This window comes from Caretta caretta, chromosome 15, assembly GCF_965140235.1.
Source record: "Caretta caretta isolate rCarCar2 chromosome 15, rCarCar1.hap1, whole genome shotgun sequence".
In the NCBI taxonomy this organism is placed as follows: domain Eukaryota; kingdom Metazoa; phylum Chordata; order Testudines; family Cheloniidae; genus Caretta; species Caretta caretta.
The window spans coordinates 32664092-32676464 of NC_134220.1; the positions used below are offsets into that span (position 1 = coordinate 32664092).

A 12373-nucleotide genomic window follows, 5' to 3' on the forward strand; every position below is an offset into this window, starting at 1 on the left:
GTTACTGCTGCGGTCTCCAATCTTCTTGCCATAGTACATATTGCAGTAAATGCAGCTTTAAGGCAGCTAGCTGCAGGTGTATTCTCTGTCAGAGCTAATAACCCCTGTGCACAGAAACTAGCAGCTGGCTCCACTTTGGTCCTTCACAGGCCAACACCCTACCAAAAAGAGTTACAAAACATCTAGTTTTGGATAACCCATCGGTCCAGCACATTCTCCCATGGTACAGAATAACTGACATGAAGGTGCAACACACTACCTGTATGTAGGTTATTATGTGTCATTCAAGCTTCACTCTACTTATCCATTACCTTATAAAGAGAATAAATTACACAGCACAGAGAGTTCTTACACAGGATCTGCCATTTTGTATTTCTTCACAGGAGAGAGCACATCAATTATGGACACTCTCTCTCACCCATTGAATTTGGAATTCCTAAATTGTTCATATCAATCAGAGGGATGAATATTGGATGTGAACATGCTGGTCATACCCTACAGGCAAGAAAGCCACAGATTAGTACTATGATCTCAATGCATGCTGCTTGCCCAGAATTCACCCAGAACAGCTTCAGGTAACAAGAGGAAGTAAACAATGCAAACTGTGACAAAACTAGTTGTCTGTGATCCTCAAGGTCGAGGACGATCTCTTTCACAGGTTTTATTTTTCGTGGGTCCTTTCGTGACTGAGAAGTCCGATTCTTGAGCCACAGGCTCGTTGGCAGACACTGCAGGTAGTGTTGGAAGACAGGGTTGAGCCATGATTGCTGCATGACAGTTGTCTTTCCTTTCTTTTCTGAAGTCTTCCTGCGACCAGGGCAAGGTGATTTTCCTAAAAAATGGATGTTCCCTCTCTGACAAGTCTTCGCCAGTTATCGCTATCCTGGGCTGCTGTCTCCCAATGCGTGGTGTCGATGCAACATCTCGATGTTTATCTTGAGGATGTCTTTAAAGTTTCTCTTTTGGCCTCCCCATTTCCTCTCTCCTTTGGTGAGTTGGGCATACAGTAGTTCTGGTAAGAGTACATTAGGCATGCACACACAGTGCCCACTCCACCTCAGCTGGTGCTGGATAATCAGGTTTCCAACGCTGAAGATGTTGGCCTCTGTGAGGACACTGACATTAGTGCGATGATCCTCCCACTTTATGCTGATGATCTTCCGAAGAAAGCGCTGGTGTTCGAGGTTTTTCAGGTGTTTTCTGTACATCATCCAAGTCTCACAGCCGTAGATGAGAGCTGGGATTACAACCACTTTATAATTAAAGTCTAGTACGTGTTCCGAGACTGTGATTATTGAACACCCGGCGAGGTAGTCTGTGCCAAAGACAAGGCTGGCACAGCAAATTCTGTGCTGAGTCTTTAGGTCTATATCTGTCCTCTGTGAGAGATGGCTGCCAAGATAGGCAATGTATTCTACATTTTCCAGTTCTTCTTTGTCGGCATAGATCTTCCTTGCTGGGTCTGATGATTGACCGGGGACTGGCTGGTGGAGAACTTTTGTTTTGCCAGTGTTCAGAGTTAGCCCATGGCTTTTGTAAGCTTCAGAGAAGCAATTAAGGGCTGTTTAAAGATCCTCCTTAGATGACTGTGCTGCAGCTGCACACTCAGTGTACTGGAGTTGGGTTATTGTTGCTGATATTACTTTAGTTCTGGCACGGAGACGAGAAAGGTTGAAGAGGTTGATGTCAATTCGATATAGGATGCCAATGCCCTGGGGTAGACAGTCTTGGGTTAATGTTTTCATCGCTGCCAAGAAAATGGAGGAAAGGTGGGTGCTAGTTCAGATGACAAAGGGCTCAGAGGTAGAGCCACTGCACAGGAGGGAGGAGTCATCTGGTCATGGAGAAGTCCTAAAATGATAAATTTGCCTGGGCAGCCAAACTTTTACTTTTACAAACTTTTTATGATTTTCCATAGAGCCTCACAGTTGACAGAGTTGAAGGCTTTGGTCAGATCAATAAAGGCCACACACAGCTCCTGGTGTTGTTCTTGACATTTTTCCTGGATCTTCCTGGCTGCGAAAATCATGTCGGTTGTGCCTTGTGATGGTCTAAAGCCACACTGGGACTCTGGAAGTACTTCCTTTGCAAGAGGGAGCAGGCAATTCAGTAAGATTCTAGCAAGAATCTTCCCAGCAATGGAGAGGAGGGCAATGCCTCAATAGCTGCCGAAGTCGGCCCTGTCTCCCTTTTTGAAAACGGTGACTATGTTCACATTACATAAGTGAGCAGGGATTTCTTCGATGCACCAGATTTTGAGGAGCAGCAAGTGAAGCTTGTTAGTCAGTGTTTCTTCCCACACTTTCAGTACTTCAGCTGGTATGCCATCAGGGGCTGGCGCTTTATTGTTCATTTGTTTAATTGCTTTGCAGCCCTACTCAGGTATTAGTGGGTTGGCAAGGGTTTCCCAGATTGGGTGATGAGGGATGGAGTCAATGGTGTCATCAGTCACAGTCGACTCTTGATTTAGAAACTTTTGGTTGTGTTCCTTCCAGCGCTCTTTGATGGATTAGTTATCTTTAAGAAGGGCACTACCATCTTTGGATCTCAGAGGTGTGAGGCCACATGAGCTTGGCTCATAGAGGGGTTTTCTGTCTCTCAAAAAAAGCTCCGCATATCATGTCTGTCAGCAAATGTTTGGATTTCTTTTACTTTGTCCTCCCACCATTTGTTTTTGATTTCTCAGATCCTCCTTTAAACTTCAGCTTTGAATAGATGGAAAGAGCTCTACTTCTGACTGGATAGTGGTTGGCTTTGCCAGTTGCAGAAAGCTTTTCTCTTCTGCTCCAAAAGGGTTGTAATGTCAATGCTGTCGTCAATTCAGTCCTGATCACGGTGGGTGGGAGGGTAGCAAGACCAATGGATTCCTCGCAAACCTCATGGATGGTCTGTTTTAGGGCTTCCCAGTCTTCTTTGACACTTGTGTTGTCACTTCCAAGGGTGCATAGAGCCAGACTTTCACTGAGGAATGTTTGGAAGTTCTCTTAGTGCACTGAGGATTGAAGTCTTTGGATGTTGTGTTGCCGTCTGTGTGATTTGGATTGCTTTCTGCGTTTCGGTGCAATCCTGATGGACATGACAGACCTCACCAGACGGTGGCCAGTCCAGCAATCGTCTGCTTCTCTCATGACAAAGATGATGTGGACATCTGTAGGGAGCCAGGGTGGCTCCCCTCCGAACCAGAGGGTAAAGAGCCACCCTCTCAGCCTGAGTGGGCGGGGCCAGGCCAAGCTTCTGCCAATCCCCGGAAGGGGAGGGGTGGAACAGGAAGTACAAAGGGCGGGGCTCTTTGCCCAGTGAGGAGAGCACCAGCGAGGGAGACAGACGCAGGCTGCTCCCTCGCGATCCTGCTGCTGAACCAGGTGAGGCCCTGGGCAAGGAGGAACCGGACCGGGAGGAAGGCCTGTGGCAACCAGGACTGCCAGCCGCTGAATACCCGGAGGACCTGGAGGGGCCCGGCTGCAGCCCGGGCCGGCGTGAGTCCGACACAGAGGGGGAGCTGGAGCTGCCAGCAGCGGAATACCCGGACGAGCTGGAGGGACCGGAGAGACCCGCCGGAGAGACCGGGTAGGAAGTAGCCCAGGGGCAGAACTGCACCGTGGGGTGGGTGTGTTTGGTCAGCGGACGTGGACGGCCCCGCTGACCCAGCAGCAGGACCTTCGCCTCCCGCCACTGACCGGGCCCAGGGGCTGGAACGCAGTGGAGTCGGGTGGGCCTGAGTTCCCGTACCCTGGCGCTCCCCTGCCTGGGGGGCGCGCTGCAGACTCGTGCCGATGCTCCCCTGCCTGGGGGGCGCGCTGTAGACTCGTGCTGGCACACCTTCCCTGCTAATTCCCCAGCGCCCGAAAGGTGTGACTGAGGCCTGCCAGTGGGATCATAGCTCTCCATCTCCCCTAGGGGCTCGGAGGACCAACTGAAACCTGTCACAACATCTCATAGATCCTGTGTTCTTACAATGACCATCTAGGAGGTGCCACTGTTTTGAGCAGGCGTGTTGCCAAGTTTTGTACTTGTTGCTTTGTCTGAAGACTATGTTTGTGATCACAAAGTCATGCTATGCAAATCTGCCGAGTAGAAGGATGCCATTGGAATTGGTCTTGCCCACTCCTTCCTTCCCAATGGTGCTACTCCATAGGTTAGAATCTCAGCCAACTCTTGCATTAAAGTCCCCTACGAGGATGATCTTATCTGTTTTTGGAATGGATGACAAAAATTTATCAAGGTCAGTGTAGAAAGATTGTTTCTGTTCTTCAGTGTCAAGAATTGGTGCATATGCACCGATGATAGTGGCAAATGACTTCTTGACCAATTGGATGTGGAGGGTCATAAGGTGCTTGTTGATGCCAATGGGGAGCTCAGTCAGGCAGTTGACTAGAAGGTTTTTGATTGCAAAGCCAACACTGTGTATTTACCTGTCGCTTGCTGGTTTTCCTTTCCAGAAGAAAGTATAACTATCACCCCCTTCCCTCCAGTGGCCTTCACCTGCATGTCTTGTTTTGCTGAGAGCAGTGATGTCTATGTTCTACCTTGAGAGTTCTCAGGCAATAATTGCTGTTCTGCATTTGGGTCTTTCACTTTTTGATTAGTCTAGTAGTATATGGACATTCCAAATTGTAAGATACATTTTTGTTTTTTTGACCACATTGGGAGTGATCCCTCTGGATACTTATCCAGCCAGTTATGGTGCAGCTTTCAACTGAGTCATTGGTAGATGTTAAATTTTGCATTATAATCCCTCAATCTCTGTGGCTGTTGTAAAATTTAATGCTACAAAAAAAAGCATGACTACTATAGGATTAGTAGCAACCAAAAATAAGATACTTCACAAGACTTTTGGCGCACATACTGCTGGAAAAGCATCAAACGTTTACGTAAATAGATTTTTTTTTTTGAACTAGAGAGAATAATGGAAGCAAAGGACATTCCTAAGTGCCATATACATTTAGGCCCCAATCCTGGAAATACTTACACATGTGCTTAACTTTACTATCATGAGTACTTCTGATTAAATCAATGCACCTACTCACAGAAGTCAAGTTAAGCCATAAGTGGCTGCAAGTTTGGGACTTTAGAAGTCAATGGTTTGATCTGCTGAAAAACTGAATGGATCAATGTCTTCACTAACATTTCATTTTAATAGAAGAAAAATTTCCCAACTTTTCACTTCTACTTTAAAAAAAGTATGCCACAGAGTATTTAATAAGCAGCTCTTACCTTTTGGATAAAGTTTTCTACTTTGTTCTGTAGTCCCCACCATTTAAATTTGATAGTCACCAACTTGTAGGCACACATTTTAGGGCAGTCTTCATCAGCTGCTAGCTCTTTCTGTTTGTGGAGAATTGGAAAAAAAATTCTTCTCTTCATTTAATGTTAGCGTTTGAATAAAAACTTGTTAGCATGGAAATTTATAAATGTGAATAAACAAGGATTTCAGATGTATGCATTTAGTGTTATTGCAAATCACCATTTTAAGGCTTAGACAATGGCTGTACTGCCATTTGAACACGCAAAGTGCCAAGGATTAAGAAAAGGAATACTTGTGGCACCTTAGAGACTAGGATTAATAAAACTGTCAGGTTAAAAGCCATATTTAAAAAAAATGCTTTACCTCCGTTACAAACATGTCTTATAATTAAATCTGAAATAAAGTAACCTATTGGCATAAATCATGACAAGGAAATGTAATTTTAAATTGAGTATTCAAGCTTGACAATTAAAATAGACTACTGTGGTGGGTTTTGTTTTGGTTTAAGTCAATATCAAATCATTTTCCCTTTCTGGTTCTTCATTAGTAGAACAATTCTGCACTGTTTGGGTAGCTAACACACTACAAGGTAATATTTGTTGAAACTACATCCACTGAACTGAAAAGAGATTAATGTAAAATGTTTTTATTGGTTTTGTAGCAGCTTATTTTTCACAAATTTGACCTGACAATGTCCCATTAAACATTAACCCCCATTTGACAACGTGTGGAACACAACATTTATACTTAAAACCCAAGTTAGTTTCTCCACATTTCATAACACAAATCCATTGAAAACATAAAACCCAAGAACCAAGGCAGTTTAGCAGTAGGCTTGTTAGAATACCAGTACATCACGTATATTGTGCCTACACACTGCAGTGCAGACAGGTAAGTGTCATACCCTTCTTCCTTTCCTGGGAAATGGTACTAGTCAGTGTCCAGTTTCTTAGCATAATCTGCATGTCTGTTTGCACTCAGTTAATTGTAGGTACAAATTTGAATACTCATACTTCTGCCCCAGGAATAAATCAGAAAGGGGCACTCCATTCTCCTTAATGGCCAGCAGTACTGGCAAGTGACTATCAGCCCCATGGAGACTGCATCTCATAGGAACGATGGAAAGAGGCTCAGACTCAGGGACATGGGAAGAGTGGGGCACCCCAGGAAACTGAACTGAGAGGGGAGAGAAAAGCTGCCCACCATCACCTGCCCTCCCTGCAGCAAGAGATGCAGCCGTCAGGAATTACTGGAGTTCTGCCAGCTGTAGCAAGTGAGAGCAGCTGGATGGAAGGAGTACATCTCCTAAAATTCTCCACTACAAACTTAGAAGCCTAGTATTTGGTTAAAATCATTTAACTGAAAAGCTCAGATTAGGTGGAACAGAGTTTGTAGTCTGTTGACCATTTGTGGAGGCTCGCACACCCCTGGAGAACACTGATGACCAAGTACTCTTGCACCTGGCTTACTTGCTCTCATTGAGGATTCTGGACTAGACAAAACTGAAGATTTTACTCTAATTTGTTCCCAAGTTATGAGTGGACAAAAAAGTTACGACATTTCAGAAGGTGCTAAATCACCACTTGTTAAAGTGCCATAACAAACAATTTGGCCAACTAACCCCCACTTTCAAAATGAAATATACTCAGATAAGGGACAATGTCGTAACAAATTCTGTACAGAAGCAGAAAACTTTTCAGAAATTGGGAGTGGGTGGGTTGGCAAAAAACAGACATAACAGAAACTGTCCTACAACCTTCACTGAAAAGCTTCTATTGTGACTTCACAGTATCTGCCTCCTGTAACACTAGTTACATCAAAATATATGTAAGCCGTTTGTGGTAACAAATAGGTCCATTAATTTTTTTTTCCCCCGAACACACACAGGTAATTTTGTATTTATTAAAAATACTAAGGTGGTCGACTAGTTTTGTGACCAGGTGAACACAACAGTTAAATCCTGCTTTCAAGGGTAAGAGTGCAACACTACACTGATTTAGCCAAGATTCAAGTTTTAGCCTGTCAACACTGAGGAAAAGGAGATGCATCTTATTTAAAAAAAAATTAAAGATGAAGAAAGACCTCCCTAGGTCTCAGAGGTATAGTCATCCAAGACAGAAGCAAAGCAATTTGTGATGTTTTACCTTGTAGCAGTTTATTAAGTAGTAACAGTATTTCACTACATCATAAAATATCAGTTACTTAACAAGGCCTGATTAGAAGAGAGAGTTAAAGCATGAGTTGTCTTTCCCATGGGATTAGTCTGCATGCTGTTTTCTTTTACTTGCCTAACAATGGAACTCTGGACTTTGAATTTTCACTTCTGACAGCAATTCTCTGGTGAAACAAAATTAGTTAGCTTAAAAAAAAAATCTAAAGTTACAGGTGACCAGTATTATCTGGGGAGATAAGGTTTGGGATATCAAAATAGAGTCCGATATCTACTGCAATCTTTGAGTCTCAATCAAGCTTGACAAACACTGCTTATGCTTTAATTAAAATATTGAAAAACTGCAGTTTATTTCCAATTAGTGGCCAGTTCCCAGAACCACATGGATACTCCCAGTGGGCCAGACATGCTCCTCACCAACAAAAAAAGCTACAATGGCACTAACTGACTAGCAGCCTTAGAGACAACAGGCTGGAAGGTTGCGGAGATAATTCCTTCTCACACAAGAAATGGCCTCTTCATATTAAGAGCGAGGCACTTTAATGGGGAAGTTTTCTCTGTTGCCCATAGTGCGGACAGAGGATTGTCTTCTCCAGCACTGTCACAGCATAAAAATACAAGAGTGACTAACAAAAAGTAAGGTTTCAGAGTAGCAGCCATGTTAGTCTGTATCCGCAAAAAGAACAGGAGTACTTGTGGCACCTTAGAGTCTAACAAATTTATTTAAGCCCATGAAAGCTTATGCTCAAATAAATGTGTTAGTCTCTAAGGTGCCACAAATACTCCTGTTCTTTTAACAAAAAGTAAATTCATGAGTACTCTTCACATTGCCCTCTTGATCCCAGAAAAACCAGTCGGGCCCCCCAAAAGAAAGCCTGGTAATGTAAATAGACCACTCAGCTCGACATGCCTGTAACTGCACGCCCGAAGTGCTGAGCCTCTTTGAAAGTGAATCAAAGTTTGTGGCCCTGCACTGCGGTCTGCCTCCTCACTCTGGTCATAGAGCCTGCGGGTCACTGGAGCACAACAGAAACACATTCTCTTAACCCACATACCACCTACTGTCAGACAACTCACACGGAGCCCTTTAAGGATTGCAACACCCAGGGATCTGTGACCTCAGAGGCGATTCCAGATCTCTGCAAAATAGTTAAGAAGATGGCTGTTTGCTGACCACTTCTCTGACTATTAGTAATTGGCACTGAAGAAGAGGAAGTTTAACACCCCGTCTCGTGGTCTTTAACTGCACTGAAGCCAGTTTTAAACATAGGACCTAGGTTACAACAGGATTTCTAAATTCACTGTGAAAGGTGAGTTTTAAGATGGCTTAATTAATTTAGAAGTCCAGCGTATCAGGTGCTGAACTCTAGAGAGTTCCAAGAGGAAAGAGCCTTTAGTCTGGGGCACCATTTTAGCTGACTAGTCCTGATCTGAAAAACAGTTTTTACTGCAAAGTAGAAAGGCTATTTTGGCATTTTCAAATAACTCACAAAAGCAGCAAGTCAAAGCACAATTTCAGCTGAACAACAAATGTAATTCACCCAAAATGCCTACAAACAAAAGGAGAGTGCCACAAGGTCAAGAACACACATTGAACTCCAAGGCTTCTGTAATATAAAAAGGCATGATTACACAACTCCAGAGTTTTCATGATCACCAGTTTATAACTGTAACATTGGTAAGCACAGTAATACTTTGGTGCTTCACATGGTGAAATTATGTAACAATTTATAAGCCCTATTTGCATGCCATGGCAGGCTTCACATTAGAAAGGGGCTTCAGAGAGAAAGAACTTAATTTTTTTTAAAATGGGATTTGTATTATTCACTGAAGTTTCCCTACCAATGTCACCCTTGATTAACAGGGACACTGATTTATTCAGCTAGGCTTTTAAACAAACCTCAACATTAATGTGATATTTGGTTACTTCCTTGTTTGTGCACATGCATCACTGATGATTACAAGCCTCACGTTAACCTGATGCTCCCTCTGCCATAACTGCACTAGGAGAACTCAACACCTTGTGGTTATTTGTTAAGCACAGACTAGTGATTTAAATCCAGATTCTAGAACTGGGAAGATATTCATCACCCCATGCCAAGTTTTAAGACAAGTCATATTTTGGCCTAAATGCCTTGGTCCATTCAATAGAACCTGAGTTAGACGTGACTTTTATGAAGTCCATTATTCTTACACACCTGAAGTCACAGCATGCCAAGTTTATTTTGTTAGAGAAGCAACAAGTACTTCAGTTAATATATTTTCAATTGAAATTGTACGTTAGGTTTGAAATTAGTCATCCTAATTAGGACAGATAATACATGTTTAAATCAGTTTATTTGTACTTACATTAGATTTGCTTTGTTTTCTGGACATCAAGAGTATAAGGGCAATTCAACAAGTGACAGCAAAGTGAAGTTCAACTAATTTGCTTGACAATATTTATTCTGCTTCCAAAAATCCCTCCAACTGTACTTGAACCTTGTGAGCATTTGTGATAACTTCATGCTAGAGCACATCTATTTTAGGCAAATTATTAAGAATACTAGCATCCATTTTGTCTGTTCCCTTCCATGTTAAAATTAAAATTGGCTATTAAAAATGAATATAAAAATTCTATTTCTTGAGGAAAAAAAATAAATATTCAAAATTATTTGCAGGGGAAATTAAGCAATTTTAGTTTTGGAAAGTATTTTGCCTAGCTCCTCCTTCGACTATATGCCTGTCCATTCTTAAAAACGACTAATATGTAGGTTGTTTTATAGGAATGTTTTTCCATTTACATATGATTACTGCAACATTTACAAACACCTTAACGTCAAAATAATTTATAGTGTTCTTTACCTACAGTTTATAAGGTTTGGAAGCACTTCTTGCAAACTGTTAAACCCAGCCTATAAATATACTGCACTAAGAAATTACTTTTTAGTTTACATGATCCGAATTAGAGACCCTCTGAAACAATCACATGAAAAACACCATTAGTGGAGGCCTCTTTAATACCAAGGTCTTTGAACATATTTCACTGAAACGCTATTAGCAAGACAGAAGAACTATTAAATTAGAATAATCCTGAAAAATGTGAATATCACAAAACTTATTTTATTGGGATATTCCTCACTACTAAGCAGTTGCGAAGTGACTCCAGAGTATTTAATGTACATTTTATTTTTGTTGGATTCTTTAGATTCTGTATGTCTAGGTTTAAATGTAATCCAAGAGGCTAAACAGTGTTTTTAATTTAACAATGCATATTAACAGGTTTCAGAGGAACAGCCGTGTTAGTCTGTATTCGCAAAAAGAAAAGGAGTACTTGTGGCACCTTAGAGACTAACCAATTTATTTGAGCATGAGCTTTCGTGAGCTACAGCTCACTTCATCAGATGTTTACCGTGGAAACTGCAGCAGACTTTATATACACACAGAGAATATGAAACAATACCTCCTCCCACCCCACTGTCCTGCTGGTAATAGCTTATCTAAAGTGATCAACAGGTGGGCCATTTGTGTGGGGGGTGGAGGGTGAGAAAACCTGGATTTGTGCTGGAAATGGCCCACCTGTTGATCACTTTAGATAAGCTATTACCAGCAGGACAGTGGGGTGGGAGGAGGTATTGTTTCATATTCTCTGTGTGTATATAAAGTCTGCTGCAGTTTCCACGGTAAACATCTGATGAAGTGAGCTGTAGCTCACGAAAGCTCATGCTCAAATAAATTGGTTAGTCTCTAAGGTGCCACAAGTACTCCTTTTCTTAATGCATATTAAGTTACTCTAAGGCCTCTTCTGCATACCAAAGGGAAAGTAATGTATATTTGGGCTATATAACTAAACAAAAAGCTGTGTGTTTGGCTAGAATAGGAAGCAGTCAGTATATGAAGACCACAAGTTCTCATTTCTTATATCTATGGCAAATACATCAGAAGGACTTAAAAGTGGAATGCCAGACAAGAGTAAAATTAATTTTTGAAACTAATTCTTTTTAACATGAGATTTTCTGCTGAACATTTTTTAGGTATTTAAAAATATAGCAAAAAGAAAAGGAGTACTTGTGGCACCTTAGAGACTAACCAAGTTATTTGAGCATGAGCTTTCGTGAGCTACAGCTCACTTCATCGGATGCATACCGTGGAAACTGCAGCAGACATTATATACACACAGAGATCATGAAACAATACCTCCTCCCACCCCACTGTCCTGCTGGTAATAGCTTATCTAAAGTGATCATCAAGTTGGGCCATTTGCAGCTGGAAATGTGCTGGAAATGGCCCAACTTGATGATCACTTTAGATAAGCTATTACCAGCAGGACAGTGGGGTGGGAGGAGGTATTGTTTCATGATCTCTGTGTGTATATAATGTCTGCTGCAGTTTCCACGGTATGCATCCGATGAAGTGAGCTGTAGCTCACGAAAGCTCATGCTCAAATAACTTGGTTAGTCTCTAAGGTGCCACAAGTACTCCTCTTTTTTTTTAAAAATATAGGACACTCTAGAGCTGAATTATGTGCATTTACTACACTAATTTCTCATTACAGAGCTCTGGTTATCAGTAGTAAGTGAAAATAAGTGTATCCAGAATTGATTCTTATGTTCTGTTTACAAACAGAAGATTTAAAATGCAATGTTTCCTTTACGTACTGAAACTGCACAAATCTTCAACCCAGGTACCACTAAAAGAGGGAAAGTGAGAGGACAGTTTCAACAGCCAACCTCCAGGACTCAAAAATCTTGAGTCAGGACCAAAAATCATGAGTTTGGCTTAAAATAATGAAATTAAGAAATAATAAATGTTGAGTTTTTATTTGCCTTTCGATTTTTTAGCCTTTAGGGAATGTTTTCAAGCTTCTATGCATCCACGAGGACTAGAAGGTTACTTTTTAGAAACCGAAGCTTTAAGAAATAAACCAAATATTGTAAGACTCAGAATGAAGTAATGAGATGGAAATACTGGAGCTTTCT

The 12373-nt window shown here is 41.7% G+C and overlaps 1 protein-coding gene across 1 annotated transcript in view; it reads right to left on the reverse strand.

The window, feature by feature from the left end:
* The window catches only part of PITPNB (phosphatidylinositol transfer protein beta), an 80831-nt gene that overhangs the window by 9103 nt on the left and 59355 nt on the right, over positions 1-12373 (reverse strand). Inside the window, exon 9 of the mRNA XM_048821556.2 lies at positions 5215-5325. Coding sequence (XP_048677513.1) covers positions 5215-5325 — 111 coding nt within the window. The remainder of the gene's footprint in view (positions 1-5214; positions 5326-12373) is intronic.